Genomic DNA, 19,487 nt, shown 5'->3' on the forward strand with positions numbered 1-19,487 from the left:
ATGTCTGTGCCCCAGGATTAACCCCTCGCTACAAAACTGCTAGAAATACACTAAATGTCAATTACCGCACTTGCATCTTTGGGCTAAGTAAAGAGCTTTTAGTTCAAGTGCAAGTATGCGCAAACTGCACTGTAATGATACCCCACCAATCAAACACGAATATACACACACACACACACACACACATGCACTTGACAATACGTCTTCAAAATTCAACCAATTAAGAGTAGCAACTGCTAGCATCTCTTCCTGCAGACATTGTCACTGCAAAAGAGGACACAACCTCTCATCTGTATAGTACTTGTCTCCCTTGCAGAGAACACAGAACCTCCCGAGTACAGGAGTAGCATTTAACTGTGCTGTCACTAGCCAGGGTACTCGTACTTCCTGACAGTCTTCTCCGTAGAAACATATCAGGGTAAGTTAGAGTGACATATAATTTTCAAGAACTGATAGCGAGTATGATATCACCTCGCAAAACTGCTTTTTTACCCAGACAGGTAGGTGGAAAAAAAGGAGCATCACCCTAAGGGCACAAAGATACCGAAGTAGCTGGAAAGTCTTTATCTCTTGCGCTGTTGCAGGCAAGAGACATTTTCTACAGCCTAACTTTTCTTACTTGCTGTCTGGCAAACAAATGCACACTAAAGAGCAAAGCAAAAAGAAAAAGTCCCATTTGCAGAGTACAATATGTGTTTCACTTTAAACTAGGAGTCAAAATGAGGAAGCCTTATCTGTTATTTTTACAAATTATGCACCACAGAGGGTTTGAAGTACTCTGCTTAAAAGAACGCATGTTATAATGCAAAGCACATTCAGTGTGTCAACAAGGGTGGGGAAACATAACAATGTTTAATCATGTACCACAGGTTATGACCTGGCTGATGGGTTCTGCTTTTCTGTCCCATTATATAATCACTCACATGTCCGTTTTCTCTGTGTAGTTGTGGAGGGAGGGAGAGATCGCGAATACGCACACGGTTGTTCGATGTGTTTTTGTTTTCCTACACTTGGTAGGCTGACATAATTAATTTGTCAAACAGCGGGCATGCAGATTATATGGAGTGCTTGTAGGGAACTTAAGGCGTTCAAAGCCACACAGAGTTGCTCTGTTTCATTGTAATAGTCTCAAATTATTGTAAATACAAATGGTTCCATAGACATGCCATTGTCATCAAAGCTATCTAAGTTTTGTTTATTGTGTATCGATGTGTTTTACAGAGCAGTCGTGTTCTCTGGGATGAATATAAAGTGAACCTTTTGTTTGCCTCCTCATTGATGATTCAAACCCCATTCAGTGAATTTTAATGAAACACAACAGCAGCATGTTTATAATCACACTATTGCTCTGATTACTCTTATCATTTATTTTACTTATTTGTGAAACTAGATGGAATTATGTATCTCTCCAGTGTATGACAGTATAAAACTGTCAGTGGCTGGTCAAGAGGATTGCTATTAGCTAAGGGGGGCAGTTAATAGAAATGAATGATCTTCACCAGTCAAACTGTGTCTTCATTTGACATTGTTAGTCCTGTGGTACTAGATGGAAATAGTTGGCATCTAGCTAACATGTCAAAATCGGAACAAATATTTAGCTGGTTTCATTAACACTGGACAGATTTCTCATTTAACTTCTATCCATAAACAACAGAGAACTGATAAAAGAAGTGGTGGCAAAGAATGAGCAGATTTTCTTAGGAGCTAACGTTAATATCAGCCTTTGCCGAGAAAGTACCTCCACCTGCATCCAGACAAGTAGGCGTTCATTTAGCAAAGAAGTGGAGTCAGCGGGAAATTAATGCATCATATGATTCCTCAAGAGAAAGTGAAGAATTTTCAAAATTCAGATTGCACCTTATTGCCAAGACCAAACAAACACCGATTGAATGATGAAGGCAGTCACCAGCAGAGGTCTGTTGGCAGAAACACCATGACGTTAGGATCACCGCCAGTTTATTTCTCAGTTTTCAAACAAAGCATGTTGAATATTTTCTTTCTGAAAAGGACAACTCTTGACAGAATTACCCACTTCTACAGGAGTGATGTTGACAAAGACAGTCACATATTACATTACAAGATGTGTGTAGGCATCAGTGAACAAAACAGCGCCTCACTAACGACTCATATCGAGACCGTGTGGATATCTCAGAAAGACAGCAAAGAGATTAAGAGAGCTAATAGTTACACTAACTCTCTCTTAAATTCATTCAAGAGGTAATTGTTTTAGGATTATAGCGACTCTAGTTATAGCATTGACACACAACTTAATCATGTCAGATTGTAGATCGTCACAAATGTTCCCTGAGCAATATACATCTGGATAAGGGAGTAGAAGAATTCATCAAGAAACATTTTTCTTAGAAAGAACTGATGTCAAACTGGTGAAGTTCTTTTTTATACTAGATGCCTTTATGATATTTATAAAAGGAGCAAGTAGTGTGTCTCGTATTTTTGTAAAAGTGAGCATGTCTCTGGGTCGCTCTAATTTGTCGCTTGGTTTACAAGTCGTGTACGATGGATCGTGGGTTGAACTGAAACCAAATTGTTTGTTTTTAGATGGAACATCTAATTGCGATTTTGTGTATTGGTTTGGTGTTAAAGCTTTAGCAAGATTGTTGTTTACATAAATTTTGTTTTTCTTTTGTTTGTTTGTTTTTTTGTGATGGGAGTGAATGAAAAGCAGTTGGCACAGGCCCAGAGAAAACCTATGCATTTTGAAGCATGTTTTGATTATCCTTGGTATATCAGATATACAATATGTGTATTCCCAGTTTGCTAAACCTGTTTAATCTTGATAGTGGTAAAAATTATTTTCCTCATTCGTTGGCTGAATATTGTATGGGGAAAGTGGCTCTCAGTGTATTTGGAAGTCTTTTCTTCTCACTGTTAACTTATTTGAGGGCAGCCACGGATAAATCCATAAATCAGCACTTGAAGCTGTGAGCTTTTGTGAACATTTTTGACTTTGAAAGGAAGGGTAATTGTTAGAAAAAAGAAAAAAAAAGTAATTCTTGAATTGTGAAATGTTAATTTTTCATTAAGCATGTACAACATAATTTGCCCATTTTACAGAATGTTTTAAATAATTCAGTATGTTCAGAGCACCTTCAAATATTTTGTACTGTTAGCATGGGAGGGCATTTACAGCTGTTAGTTTCTAATTTAACTGTAATGAATAGATTTTGGTCAGACACTGTGAGTCTATGCATTTGAAGACAAATGGCCGTAATACTTTGCAGCCTCTGTGCCTTCACGGTTGGGCCTCTGGCTTAGTAAAGAGACCAGAAGCAGACACTACAGAGTACATCTGTATTCTCATTTTCCTCTTCCTGCCAAAAGTGACATTTTAAACCGAACTGTTTCCTCCAGCAAAGAAGATGAACCATTTGGTCACGAGCGGCATGACACTCCTGACACACACCCACGCACACGCATGCAGGCCCGAGCATGTGCGCAACGACATGCATACACACTCTCACATCCTCTCTCTGTCTCCCCTGAAGTTATGTCAGTATAATTCAGTGCCTGAGAGATCTACCATAGTTATTCTGAAAGATTCGCAACAGCTGGTGTGTGCCGCACAGATGCAGAGCATGCCAATAATCTGTTGAAATCCTTTTATTCTCCTTCTCTATCTGAAGACAGATTTAGAACAGCACCACTTAGTCCAGATGAATGAACCTGTCTCACTGAATAACTCTTTTTTTCCCCATGGAGAGAGTTTGGGTGGGTAGGGGTGGGGCATACTCACATTGTTTCATCTGTTTTCAATTCTGGGAATTGAAATGTAAAATGAGTAACATCTGATGATTGCTGGTTTTCATTCTGGCACAGCGGGGACAGCAGCATAATGTGAAGACGAAATTAGAAGAAGAGGAAGAAGAGAGGAGATATCTAGCACTGGCGGAGCTCACTGTGCATTTATGTTCTTGCTGCTCCGGCAAAAAGCAGTCAATTAAAACCCAGCATTGATGTGAGGATTATGCTATTAGTTGAGACCAGCATTCTTATTAGCTGCTGTGCCACTGTTGGGCAGAACTGCGTGGTGAGCGAGGGAGAGAGAGCTTGAGAATTTGCTCACTATAGTCTGCTGATCATCATTTTGAATTTTGTCTTGTCTTTGTCATCTATTGAGCCTGTGGCCCACCTGTATGTCAGCTGTCAACATTTCTGTCACCTGTCATGCTCATAAATGGAATAAAATCATAGACCTAGCACTTCTGAGTTCACCTATAGGTTCCTGTTGTACTCTTCCTCCTCTGAAGTTTCCCCTTGACATCACATGATCTTATGAGAAATAGCTGGAGCCAGAAAATCCAAAATTGGGCAACAAAAAGAAAACTGGATGGGGATGAAATAGGGAAAGCAAGCAACAATTACCATGACTGAGTGTGGGAAAGATTGATCAATTTAAGCGCATACGTCAGCTTCTTAAGTCCTAAGATCTTTGTTATGGGACAGTAAATTCAAAAATTGCTTTTAGGACAAATTAGACGAAAAGTCATTAATGAGACCCCAAATTATTGTGAGTACAAACGATTACAGAAAAAAGCCTGAGAGTCTCTCCAAGGACCATTAGAAGACCAAGGTAGAGTAGCGAAATGACCAAGTTGTAGATTTTTTCAATAAGCAGCTTTTTGCAATTGTATTGAGGAAAAATTTAAAAGTCAATAGTTGTGTATTTTAACTATGACGGTGCTCTTTCCTTAACCTTAACCATACCCATGATATTTTCCTAAACTTGACCAAGTAGTTGTTGTGCTGTAGTTGCCCAAATGTATTCATACCAATGTGATGGAATAGCAGATCAAAAAATGATTTTTGCATGAATTTGTTTAGCTCCCAAGGTTAATATTGCCTTGAACCTCTTGCAGTTAGATTTAACTCCACCATTTCTCCACTGGCAGTAGTAAGTCACTGCTACATATAAGTAACTGTTCATTAAAATTTCAAACCCCAGCCTGGATCATTCCACAGTATTAATTTGGTTTTTACATATACATGCGTCAGTAATTCCACAATGTGAAGGTACTCATTCTTAAGAGTGAGGTCACTTAATTGCACTTAACTATCTGCTATATTTACATAATTACAACAATTTAAATTCATTCAGTGGTGTTCTTTTCACTGAACAGATTTATGTGTTTTCCATCACTGGGTAATTGTCAGTGGCTGCGTGTTATTACATTTTCTGTAGGGTGCCACTCAGATGCGTGAACTGGGTGGTGACAGCTGTGTATACTCATTTATTCATAAGCTGTGTACTCTAATTAACCAGGATATCCAGACCAACACTTCAAGCAACTAGATCACTCATTTAACACTGAGATAATGTTCTCTCTCTCTCTCTTTCTATTTCCCTCTCTAACTCTATAACTCACACACACACACACACACACACACACATGCGTGCACACACACTTGGGGCCTCAGGCTCCCTTCTGTACAGTACATAGTGTTTTATGAGTAAAATGGAAACTCTGTCAGACATTATCATATGATTAAGAATGGGAATTAAGATTCAAGGAGAAGTCGAGCTAATTTGAAGTGGGTTTTGATTGTGCTAATTATATAATCTTCTCCCACGTTTACATTCGGGCCCATTAAGAAAAAATGTCTGGAGAGTGCATTGTAGTGTTATTCCTCGTGTTGTATGTAGAGGAAAAAGGCATGAGAAATAAAATTACAGGCATACATTTGCAATTTTGTCAAAAACATTTATTTGTCATTATCATCGCGCTGAGGTGCGCTTCTTGCACTCAGCCTATTAAACAGCTGTATACTGTCATGTCATTATCAGATTGTGGGTACCTAGAGACAAAAATGGAATCTTTGCTACCATTTTCATGTCCCTCACTGGTGCCAAAAAGTGTCATTCAGGTAATGGGTGCAATTTGAGCAGGCATTAGATTAAAACCCTTCAGTACTTAGCAACAGTGTCAAACCAACTGCCTGCTTCCTCGTGAAGAACTGCATCAATATGAGTCGTCCTCTGTGTCTGTGCCTTGAAAAAGTGAATGGCTGGATCCAACAAAACTTAATTCTGCTGAATGAAGAAAAGACCAAAATTGTTCTATTTGGGAACAATGAAGGAAGGTTGCAACTTAGTGCCTACCTGGTGTCTCTGGCATTAAAGACTTCAATCCATGTTAAAAATCCTGGTGTAATCATGGATGGGGATCTTAGTTTCAGCGACCACATCAAAGGTATAACTAAATCTGCATTTTGGCATCTCAAAAACATAGAGAGGGTCAGAGACTTTGTGTCTAAACAAGACTGAGAGAATTTCATACCTTTATATCTTCCAGAGTTGACTATCGCAATGCTCTCCTCATTGGTTTACCAAATAAGACCATTAGACAGTTAAAGCTTATTCAGAATGCAGAATGCTTTACTTATTGTCTACAAGTCACTAAATGGTCTCAACCCTAAATTTATTTCTCTAAGATCTGCAATAGCTGGTCAGCTAGTGGTGCACAGAGTTAAAACTAAACAGGGTGAAATGGTTTTCAGCCACTATGCTGCCCACTGAACCAGCTCCAAATGGCCATAACTTGCTTTAAAGAAGAAGCTAAAAACTGCTTCCAGGGCCTTCATTTGATCATTTACTCTCACACTCTTGTTAGATATTACCTGTTTTATAATCTATGTTTTTATACTGTCTTCTCACTATGCTTTTTACTTCAATTTTTTATGCTTCTTTTATTTCTGCTAAGCACATTGGATGACCTCTGTGATAATGTGCTATTCAAATGCCTCATCTCATTCATACTGAAGGCAGACAAGAAGAGCTTGAACAGTCTTGCCCATGGAGTATTACACCTGCGTGTATACCTGCCTCTTATGGCAAAATCAGCAGGTCAGCAGTATGTAAAAGCAGCTGCAGTCCTCTCTCAACAGCCACACTGGATCTGTTCAGTCAAAGGACTGCTGGGTGGTCAGTTGCATTTTGGCTCAGCACACAGCCTAATACACAATCCCTGTAGTAGGTCGGAAGAAAATGCGCTTGAAATATAAAAATACGATTTGGTTTGCAGTTGCGCGTGTAAAGTGCAAATGAAACACGGGCCATTTGAGGCCTGTGTGGACAGCTGTACTGATTAAAGTGAAAGCATATCTATACTGTTGGATGTGCCTTAGGTGTACGACTGGAAAACTGAAAAGCCCTCAGTATACAGTTTGTTACCATAGAAACACTCCAATCAGGATCAGAACCTTCATTCATTTGCCATGAATTTATGTTTGGTGGTCTTACCCCCACTTTATCCAACCACTATACTTTAGATAAACTATACTGATTGCTTCATTCTTCCCAGTCATGCACTTCATAGTTTGTTGCCAGCCAGAACATTATTATATAAGACGCATACTTTACATCTGTCACAGTTCTTTACACTGCATTGAATTGGACATATGTTGTTGATATGTATTTTCCTTCTCTCTCCTGTAGATAACCATACCATGGCTTCCCACTCGGCTGTGAGTATTCGGATTCTGGATGTAAATGACAACCCTCCTGAACTGGCCACACCGTACGAAGCCTCCATATGTGAAGATGCCAAACCAGGCCAGGTAAGCTTTTCTTAATTCAAAATCAGATGATGCCTTATGTATGTCCTCCCCCAATTTAATGCGTCACAATTAGGTGGTCAAAACTAATATATGATTGCTGTTTGCTGAACAACAAGTTAAAGATGAATGTTAGTATCTAGGCAGAAGTTAAGGCATTTTGAACACAACAGTGTTGTATCAAAGCATCACCATATTTCATTCACCATAAAAAAATATATATTTGTCACAATGCTACAAAGAACATATTACTTGTGGGTAAATCTGTCTGAAAGGCCAGTACAAAAACAGCGTGCAGCCTACACAGTATTGAACACAGCACATTTATTCAAGTAGAAAACTCAAAGGTAATTACTGATGAAGTGAACTCAGTCATAGATTGTTTATTCAAACAGTGATTTTGTCTTGCAATATACACATTGATAACAGAATTATTGTAAGAAGTAGATACACTCAACACACAAACACACCAAATTCACACACTTACAAACATGTGTACAACATGCATAGCTAATTTCATATCAATTCAAACATTACATGAAGTATTCTCAAAGTAAGAATATACAGAAAGAAATGTAAATAATGTTGATATTCTTAATTTTTATTTTTGTCTAAACAAAAATGTTCACAATTTTTCAAGTCTATAAAAATGTATGTACATTGAAACAGTTCTTGCTTGTTATAATCATTCCCCCTGTTCATACTGGGCAGTGAAAGATCCCTTCCTAATGCACCACCAGTGCATTGGTGATGGGGGACAACATCCACAGTCCTCATTCTGTTTATCTAGAGTGTGGTATTCACATCAAGTGGGTATTTACCAAAGGTGTCATTTGTCATTTGTTCAGTATGAAATGTGAACCTACCCTTTAAAGCAGGTGAATCTTTAGTGAGTCACTTAAAGAGGAAAACAAGAAGCAAAGACAAAGTTCTCAATTCTGACTTCTGCCTTCACTCAAATGTTGTTAGACAGAAGATCGACATTAATGAAAGCGTCTGATACTGAGACCAGTATCATTCTTGTTTGATTTAGACTAAATGAATGAGTCAGAGTTAGCAGTACGGTTTCAGGTCTGTGCTTAAACCTTCTGCTTCATACAGAGTCTGCATGGATGGACATGGAAAGTGTAGTGTCTTCCTTCCACCTGCATTGTTCTTGATTTAGACATTAACATCAAGTTCACCGGATGATACATACAGCATTAAGGATCCTGAAAGACAGCTATTCTAAATATATTGCAAGAGACTCATCTACAATATTAAATAGGCTAAGAAAAGAAGTGAAAGATACATAACATCCCATCGTGTAACAAAGGAAACAATGAAATTGAGTCTTAGCTTTTTAAACACAGTCAACATGTATCATCATTTTAAAGGAAAAGTTATAAAATGGCAAAGTGGCAGAAGTTTTAAGATTAAACTGTGAGCAATATGAGAAGAATATACCTCACTGTCACTATCACAAGTTAATGTTGTAACACTTTGTGCCAATCCATCAGTACCATAATACAAAAGAGGAAATCGTCATCATCTCTCTATCCTGAGAATGGAGGTCCATTCTTGATCTTGGAAACGTGATAATAGAAATTTTTAAAGTCAAGGTTCACTTAACAGCTTTATCTGGAGCTTTGAATACCATCTGCTTTCTCAGGTGCTAGCATGTAGGTCATACAATAAGAACAGATGGTTATATATCCATCAAGGATCCAGAAAGTGGTTATAATCAACCTCCACATGAAGTTTAGAAGATTTTATCACAGATATTTCTGGATTGATTTTCTGTGCCAATCATACTCACCGGCCTATTTCCTGTCCTCCTAGAACTGCCTCATTATTTCAGTAATTTTGGTTTGGATAAATTTCGGTTGCACACCATGATCTAACGATCCTGACACTTTATACCAAAGCCAATTAATAACTCCGCTTTTGGGCAAAGGCACAATTTGCCAGAGTGTTAGTGCCAGAAGGAAACTATTTTCCAAATAATATATTTTCTCTCTTTTTCTCACTGTTTTTTGTGCTGGATGCAGATAAAAAGTCAGTAGGATTAATATTTTACAGAATTTCTGTCTGTCAGAATTGTGTTTGTTTGAATAAATGATTCTTTTGCCTACCAGAGGGTTTTTTCATGTCATTTAACTTCTTCATAGAAGACATCAATTATCAATTCTTACAAAGTCTACAGACAGAGAAATGCTGGTGTACTGATGGTGGTTTTGTACCTGTTTAACAATATCACACAAAAAGTGAGACAGCAGTTAGTACAGGATATCATTAATTCCTAAATGTCAAACAGGTGAACTCTGAGAGGGCAGAACAAAATCCTAGAATGATTTTTACGTGCATCATTACCCAGGACCAATCAAACAGTGGGAGTATGTTTAAAATAATCAGGACAAAGGGTAGCACCAATCCAGCTCATTCCACTGATCACCATTAAAAATGGACAAAGTCATTAGGGTGTTTTATTCTCCTTACATAGTCAACAGGCCCTGGGCTAAGTTAGACCCAATTATCATGTGCAGAGCAAAGGAATAATTAAAAAAGCAAGGCTTTAAAGTGGGGCCTCCATGCTGGAAGCTGCATTTACATGTGTAATGAGGCTCAGGCCTCTCCTCCCCTTGATCCACAGACTCTTAACCACTTATTGCCCCCCTGTGCCTCTGCAACGCCGTCCGCCTCTCTAGAACCTTGTCTGGTCTGATCTCTTTCACTCCCACCTCGTTCCCTCTCCCATCTGTGAGAGCCCACATTAACCTTCAGCTCATAATCACACAGAGATGATTAGTCTTCCAGCAAAAAGATCATTGCTGGCTCCCAGCAATGTAAAAGAAAAGTTTTTTTAATGCCCTCATTAGAGAAAATATGTAGTGACATATTTCAAACTTAAATTAAAACCCAAAGAAAGGCATTCGAAAGTACACACGTGAATATGGCATTGTATCGTCTATCAGTTTGTCTCCTTCCATCCATTCATTTGTTCTGTATTTACGTGTCTGTCTTGAAGGGGTCAACCAATGACAGGAACATCTGACAAAATCTGTTCATTTCCATTCTTTTTTTTTTTTTCTTTCTTATCTGTTCTTGAATTGTTGTATCTCACTTTTTGTCTCCTCTCTATAGACTCTCTTTTTGTATGTTGTTGTGTTGACCACAGTCTGAGTCGACTGCCGAGATTGAATGAAAATGTGTTAGCCTTGGGTCAAAGGCTTTCCAACGCTCATTTTCAGTCTCGAGGGTAACCATGGGGGGGGGGCACAGGGGAAGCAATTTTCTCGTCCATGTTATTTTCAGAATAATATTTTAAAAACTAGTTTCCACCACTTGTTGTCACTAACTGCATCTTTGCCTTTGAAAAATGGAGGGGTGTGAAGAAAATGTTTTGGGTCTGAGGATTAGCTTGATGACGAGTTGGTATTTGTAGCATTCTGTGATTAGTTTTTGATTAATGGTGAGGAGAGAGCCTTTCTACTGGTGGCCTTTCAACTCAGACAGAGACGTGACTTAGTGAAGAGATTGACTAATGAATTACTTGAATGTAATTTTTTTTTTATTGAATGGGGAAACAATAAAAGTGTAGGTAATGACAAGATAAACAGCATTGACCTAAAATTGTTTTGAAACCAGAAGTCAGCGTGATGCTGCTGAATTTGTTCCTGTCAATAAGTGAGATTTTTGTCCACAATACTCTAAGGAAATCAGAGGTGCTGGCACCCAGCCTCCGTCTAAAACCCTTGGTCTCTTGAGGGGTAATTGAGTTGCTTGGCAACTGTCTGATCAGAGCAATTTGGCCACATCTGATATTCAGGATAGCACTTGCCCTGTTTTTTTATTTGTGGCTTGTCAAAAAAAAACACCAGCACAACAGCTTTGTGTTGGTGTTTGGAATGACATGAGGTGGAGGAAGGTGGAGCAAAGTGGATGACGTCACACAGCCTTTATGAATTTTTGCCATTGATAAGTTAATGGACATTTTCACCTCATCCTGCTTCTGCAGCACAGTACCACTGTCGGGAATAACAGTCACACACACATACACATACACACACACACACACACACACACACACACAAATACACACACACACACCAGTAAGCACATGCATCCATATGCAAATATGACATTGCAGAGAGGTATAGCATGTTTTTAGGCTTCATTATTAATTTACAGAGTCTGTGCAATCTGTACAATCATCAAACTTAAATACAGGCCTGGTGTAAAACAGAATCTGAAATCAGGGTAAAGCAGAGGATAAAGCCAACGTCACAACACTATGAAAGAATGTCTTCAATGAACATTTCACAAGGACTTGTACAACCAATTACTGTCAATGTTCCCAGTCTGTACAGAACTGTTTTCACAAGGTGTCTGCGTGGAACAGAACTAATAATAGTCAACAATGTCATGTTAAATCTTATGTCATTGTCTTCTTATCTGAAAGCATAAGTTGTCTTGTTGATCTGTGGAAGTGAGAAAGCTCATGATGAAGACAGTACATCGAAGACTACAACAGCGTTTTTGGGTCTTTATCTGCCTGGAACTGACAATTTGACAGCCGCACATAAAAATAAACATATTGTAGAAGCTTGCTATTATGTTCCCCACATTTGTAAGATTTCATCACATCACAACAAATTCCTCACATTTGTAGCAGGGCTGTTTTACCTTAGAATATAAACTCAGCGGTCAAGGCTATAGGGTTCTATTGAAGAGGGCTGTTGCCTGATATGTTAAAGTACTTTGATGTCTCCTGCTTCCCAAGATGCACTCATTTAATCAGTAAAATAAGCTCCCACAGGAGTAGTTCAGAGGTATGCGCATCACCAATCAGATGTTCATGTGTAAAATGGGCCTCAGTTTTGTTTCAGCTCCCCAGAATGTTGTTAATCAATCTGGAAACTCAGACAGGCCAGCGACTCTCAGAAATAGGCATAATTAAGTCCATTTTTCTTTCACCTGGAATAGACGTCAAACACTGGCGAGCTGCACTCTTTTGCATGCATATGCCTCCGGACCCAGAAAATGTGCACTTTGCTCACTTCATCTGGCCTCTGTGAAAAGGAAATCTGAATTTAGAAAAGGGGTTTTTGCTGCTTTGTTTGGTGTCCTATAAAGAAGGCCAGTGCAGCGGGCCTTCTTTTATAGGCCCGCTACACTGGCAGAATTAATTAGAGCCCACACAACAACTGTTATTTTACAATTGAATCAACTGTCAAATTGCCTAACTCCAAATTCAAAACTTTTCACAGAAGAATTGTCCTTCAGTTCCATGTTGCCACTGCAAATCAGCAATCAGCTAAAACCCACTTGCGGGGCATCATGCATATCACATGATTGATAGCAGGACTTGATTGTGGCTAATTATAAGTAAACTAATTTATTTTACACCTAAATCGTTCAGTCAAGCTGTCAGTGGAACAGTAAGGCATGTACTGTACAATGTGTTGTTTTTCAGTTTGTTTTTTTGAGAGTTTTATTTTTGACTGAAGTGACAATTATTGTGAAAATACAGCTCAGAAAGTCGTCCATCTCTCAACCTCTTTCATAAAAGCTGCTTCATTGGAATGGAAGTTTCAAAAACAAGGCTGCAAAAGCATTAAAATACAATTAAGCCAAGTACACAACGGAAAAAAACAACACTAACGCATGTATTAATTATATATTGACATATCTTATTTATTTCTATACCTACATCTGCCTGTCTAGCCTTTTCAACAGAATGCATTTGCATTTTTTTTTTACCATAAATTATATCATAAGCACAGTCATACATGGATGTTCCTGCAGAGACTATACAATGAAAAAAAGACATGTATGCACACACCCACACACTCGCAGCTCACACATAGCATTCACTGCCACACTCTTAATATGTCAGATCAACCCCCGTTTTTTTTAAGCTAATGAGGAACGTTCCATTGTCTCCCGTTGTGTGCTGTGTTATAACCCAGTCTCGTTCATGGAGTGTCAGCTCCCTGGCTCAGGTCCAGCTTTCGGTGGAACCACAGAGAAAATCAGATTAACCTAAGCCTTTTAACTGCGGTTGGGTTTGATCCCATTTGAGAGTTGGCAACACAACCTATTTTGTTTGTGTTTAGAAGCAGAATGTGTGTGGAGGGAGAGGGAGGGGTTGGCTGAGAAGTAAATAAAAAAAATAAAAAAAATGGGTGACACAGGCTAAGCAGCTTTTGCTTGGGGACACAGTTCAAGCCAGGGCCATGACACAAAGTGTTAAATAACTTGTCACCTTTTACTTACAGGGCCTTTGGGGGTGTTATGCAGGTCGATGTCCAGAGATGTAAAGTGAAAGTAAAACAAGTGACTGGACAGTAAGACAAAATGAGGTAGAAAAATACAATTAAAAAGGGACACAGTAAATACAGATTGGATTCACACTTGCATCTTACTATCATATGGAACACATGTGCACAGCCATGACAAAAAGAAATGCATTTTTAATCCATTTCTAGAGCATCATTTACAGGTTCATTTGTGCAGTCAATTTATTTTTATCCACCTCTTTTTATGTGCAGTTTTGATTTGTGCGTGAAAATACCCAGGTGGAAATGCTAACAATTTGTAATGATGCCAAAATTTCTAAATGTGCTTGAGGTGGAATGGTTGACACACTGCGATCAGTAAGGTGTAGTAACATGGAATAAAGGCTGAAACTAAAATTTTTCACCCAAGCAATGATGTTTGTGATGTGCTTCTGCTTCTTCCTCTGTAAATGCAGCATTGCCGTTTTGCTGCCATTTCCTGTTCCATGCCTCTATTCCACTTAAAAGAGCTAAAAATGAAAACAAAAAAATGGCAGCCACCAAAATGAAATGAAAACACAATGGTGTGTGTGTTGGTAAGCAGCAGTGATATATCATATGTTTAGAAAATATTCTGATGGATTTTGTCTTTGTGGCTGTTCTGTAAAAAAAAAAGCTTATAATTTTAATGAATTAAGAGCATCTTCAACTGAAAATATTTCTCTCATTGGTCAAAGAGGTAACTTATCCTTCAATTCAATGTCTAGATTCACAGCAACTTGATATCTGATTTTTATAACTTCGCCTTTTGGAAAATTACTTCCTGAGTCATTATAGACTGCAGTTTATCTTAATATCATCGCTCAATCGCTATGGCCATGACGACAATACACAATGCCCCTTTGATTCTGGAAAGCACAATTCAGTCCATTCTCTGACTCAGTCAGTGATTGCTCTCAGAACTGCAATCCAGACTCTAGTTATTGACAATTATTATTCCATGATGCTTCTTCAGGTCAGTTCTGATCTTTTCATGTCTTTTAAATGTACTTAGGATTCAACTAGAAGCAAGTTCTTGTCTCATTAGCGTTGACTGCGTACAGCAAGGCAGAGAGGCGTGTCTTAGTGGTTTTTTGCCTTGGGCCTCAAATTCTCACATACTGGTGCACCACACGCACACACACATTTGAACTCATAGATGTAATGCATTCCTTAGTCCTAAAATAATCATATTATATTTTGCTGTTTCGTTGCAAGTTACTCTGGATAATAGTGGTATGTAAATCCGTGAAATGAAAACATACATTTTTTTGTCTAAATTATCTTATTGCTTGTAAATTTATAGAAAGTGGATTCTCAGAACCAGTGGAGCAATTTATAGCTATATAGATCACTTTGCTAAAAACACCCAATTTCTAAATGGGCCTTAAAGGTTTTAAGATGAGATGCAATTGATCTGCAGTATGACCATTCAGCCAAGTATTGGATCAGACACAAACAATACAAATCTTAGCTTAGTGATGTTATTGTCATTATAGTTCACAAGCTTTAAATCCTCTTGATTTCTACCACTCTGCATTAATGTCTAGATTTATCCATTTGCCCAATCCAGCTGCACCTCACTGAATGACACGTGAGCACAGTCTTAGCCTTTCAGCCCATTCCTCGCCCACCTTGTGGTATTTATCTGACTGAATGCAGAGGGACAGATATCATATAGTGCCATGTGTGCAGAAAAAAGGCCGGGTGGAAAGCCAAATACTAAGTGTGGCCTGGGGAAACGAAGGCCTGTCAGCTCCGCCGTGCTGTCTCACAGCTGTCTGAGTGGGTCACTGCGACAGATCACCTCAGTTTAGCCACAACACCGCCAACCTCCAACCCCTGGGAGAGTCCGTTTGAAATAGCTAAATGTTAAGCCTGTCTGAAACACAAACACTCACATCACATACACGTGAGCGCAACACTTAGTCACTTCATGCACATAGAGAAAGGATAGTAAAACTAACACACACTGGCACTCATTAGATGTACGACAGAAGCCAATGAAAGGAGAAGAGAACCAACACAGACGAGGGAAAAAAAACCCAGACAGACTCACAGTTTTGGCAGGCAGCATTTCATGAGTAGGAGAGTGAGTGAGTCATCTATTCTACTCACCAAATGCCTATTCCTTTTTGTCTTTAAAATGTTAACACTGATTCAGACAAACTAGCAGACTAGACAGACTGGAATATTCACAGTTTCCTGCAAAAATGATTTTGTCATTTCAATGTTTAAAACATAAATGTCTAGCTGCATTAAACTCTTGATATATGCAGCATTTGATGCGATCTTTCTGGTCCAAGTCCTTGTCAGTGCAATCGAAAAAGTCCCCTTCTGGTCTTGATTATAGAATAATGTACAAATGATCTGATGGTTAAATTTAGACAACAAAAACTACTCAAGTTAAGGTTGGGGAAATATATTATGTTTATGATTTGTATGATAGAAAGAGGTCACCCGTCCCAATGATGTGGTTTTTCTGGTGAGGACAGTCTCTCACACGTTCAGTGTGAACCCTGACTACCTTCACCACCACAAAAGCTCATATATTTTAACACAAATGCTTTAACCTGGTGTGTATATTTTGTCTATTTAGCCTCTATAGCTAGCCAGCTTGACTAGCTACCCATATACTAATGATTGAAATACAAAAACAATGTGTAGTCGCTACATATTTGAATATTTTGAATATTTGAATTTGGAAATCTTATAAAACATTCACTGTAACTAATGTGGATCTACCATTTAAGCTTTAGATAATTATTGGAATAAATATATATTGTTTTCCAAAAAAATCTTGGTGTCTAGTCTTATCTTAGCTTTATTTCTTTGACGCCGTGGCCCCTGATCGTCCATGCTGACATCCTGAAAATTGAATCAAGTTCAGAGAAATGTATTGAAATATTTGGATTCTCCACTGGACACCATAAGGATACTTTTTACTCTTAAAAATAATGTAAAAGTTTGAAAGTACACCACTGAATCTAATAGTACATTCCATGCTTCAGAGATGAATTTCTCTTGGCTCATTTTAAGTAGTTGTATATTTGTTTATTTATTTATTTATTAGCTCCCCACTGCCATCGTGAAATGGTTGATTTCTGCTGCAAATTAGAAGCCGCCTCCCTATCACAACCTTGACCTTTCAGATACCTCTGGTGCAGATGGGCTGTACTTTTGGGAAAGTCTCCCCTTCTAGCTTTCCAGAGATGCAAGAGATTTAAGGGGGTCAGGAAAGGGGACCGCTAGATAGAAATCTAATTAGGTGATTGTGCTTGAGGGAGCTTCGCTAGCTGCTCGATAAACTCCCACACGCTCGCTCTCCTCCTCCCTCATTTCCCTCTCTCGATTCACTCTCTCTCCCTCAGCAGTCTGCACTCACCCCGAGATGCTGAGAGTCCCCCCTGCTGAGGGCACAGTCAAAGAACCCAGATCATGGCTCACTTACTACATACTCACTGCTGTCCATATTTTTTCAGAGAAATGAGTAGATGCATCCCTCAGTTGACAATACAATACTTATGGTGACACCGTCTTCTCTTCGCTCATTATTCTTTTACCTTCAGACTGAAATAAACCTAAAAGGGTGATGAGAAGAATGATGAGAAGATAAGATGAGGCCTGGTATTAAGCACACTTGGTTGCCTTCTTTCACAGATCACTGTGTATTGAATGATCTCTGCTTCATCTCAATGTGTTTTTGTGCGAGAGCATGAAATAAAAAAGGTGGATGCAGTGGAGAAAAGCTGATCCCCACAAAGAACCAAATGTATTTCTCTGAATGAAAGAGTTGTTAGCCCCATTAACACACATCTAGCAAATCCATTTTACAATGCAGACCTTCTGTTCACTGGGATCATTGCTCTGTATATATTCATAAATGAAATCACAGCAATTGTACAGCAGCAGTGTCCTATTCAGTCATGAGGCATGGTGCAAAAATGTTACTTGGATGTAACTACAGTTCTGTGCGTCTGCATGTTGCTCACAGTCATTCTGTATGATAAAGTAAACGAAAGTATGTGAACACAGTTGCTGTGTGGAACATAGTTAAATCATGGTTTGGCTTTATCATGTACATTACTGTGTGTGGTGGGAATATCAACAAGTGAAATCTGATGCTCAGTTATAAATCAAAACCTGCAACCCCTTGCATTAGCAATAAATTATAAATAAGTCTTAGATAAGTCTTAAACTTAAAATTGCATGGTACAATAAGTCATGTGAGTTAGTCGTGCGGTAGTCTTTTAACAGAAGGTTAGCGAGATGTTTATCTAGCCCTTACCATGATGGGGAACACACAAAGGCCATCCCTTTGGATATCTATAGTACACACTGGTTCAGAGAGTAAGTCAAGGAACTGTAGTCAGGTAGCAAATGTGATAAAATTAGTCTTTTTCTGGAGCATTGGTGCCCTTTGATGCTAGGAAACAGGACAGTGTTGTATCCTGTGCCTGCAACTGCAGGTGAAAACAATACAAATGTGTGTTTTGACGCATGCTATTTGCCTATAGCCCAGTGCTTTTATTTACCTAACCTTAAATATAGAGTACCTTTAATCGTATTGTAGTTGCCAAGCATAAGTATTGTAAAATATCCACTTGTTGCCAACAGAAGTCATCAGCGTTTTGCATATATAGTTAATATGAACAATGGCTCTGCTTTGTTAAAAGACATATGATCAGTGAACTTATTTTGCTGCTGCAATATAATGTACTTAATAAGGTTACATCCAGGGATATCATCAACTTTAGTCTATCCTATTCAGATATGTAAGAATTTAAGCCTCAATTTGTACCATGGGTAAGATTTGAGATGTCATGCAATGATATTTTTTTCTTTTTTTAGTCACTGTAATATAACCTGTAATACCTGGTTCATTTCCATATATTTCTCTGTTTCTCGAGCACAGATTTTGCAGTGCACTAAGGAAGAAGCATGTGATTTACCCTGAAATCATGCCATAGCATTTTGTAATTACAAAGTAAGCCATATTATCCCAAACAGGCTCCCTGAGCTGAGGGTATGACTAAGCCTGTTCTGTGTCTGTGATGCAACGTCAATGCTGAGGAGCGGTTTATTGTGAAGGTACAATTGTGGCCCGGAAGTGTGCTTGGCAGTAGCTTAGTCACAGTAATGCATAGCCGACGCTCTGGCTCATAATTCAGAGTTTTATGCAACGCTATAAATGAATGAGGCTGTCTCGCACAGACAAGACAACATGAGCTTAAATATCGCACAATAAAGCAGATGTCTTTATGTGCAAGAAAAGGTGTGGAGTATATCTACAGTATTATTGTTTGAATAATCAATTCGCAGCAAGATGATGAATGAGGGACACATTTTTCTGGAAAGGACAAGAACAAGAAGAAGATACTATCGAGGACAAGGTATCAGAGAAAAGGGAAATGATGAATAGAAAGAGCAGACTGAAGAGGCGGAGAGGTGGAGGAGAAAAGATAGACAGAAGAAGAGTTCAGTCCAGTAAACAAAGCCATGATTAACATTTTATAAGTATCCTGTCTGTTAAAGAGGAGACTGCTACTGTAACAGCTGAGTAATAGTTTGATATATTTCCCTCGATCTTATCTGGTACCGTGAGCTTTTGTGAGT

At 38.7% G+C, this 19,487-nt stretch overlaps 1 protein-coding gene across 1 annotated transcript in view; it reads left to right on the forward strand.

Moving 5' to 3' along the window:
* cdh22 (cadherin 22) overlaps positions 1-19,487 on the forward strand; it is a 69,662-nt gene that overhangs the window by 37,091 nt on the left and 13,084 nt on the right. The window contains exon 8 of the mRNA XM_022769587.1: positions 7,454-7,575. Coding sequence (XP_022625308.1) covers positions 7,454-7,575 — 122 coding nt within the window. The remainder of the gene's footprint in view (positions 1-7,453; positions 7,576-19,487) is intronic.

Source organism: Seriola dumerili, unplaced genomic scaffold, assembly GCF_002260705.1.
Source record: "Seriola dumerili isolate Sdu_G_001 unplaced genomic scaffold, Sdu_1.0 BDQW01004171.1, whole genome shotgun sequence".
NCBI lineage: Eukaryota > Metazoa > Chordata > Actinopteri > Carangiformes > Carangidae > Seriola > Seriola dumerili.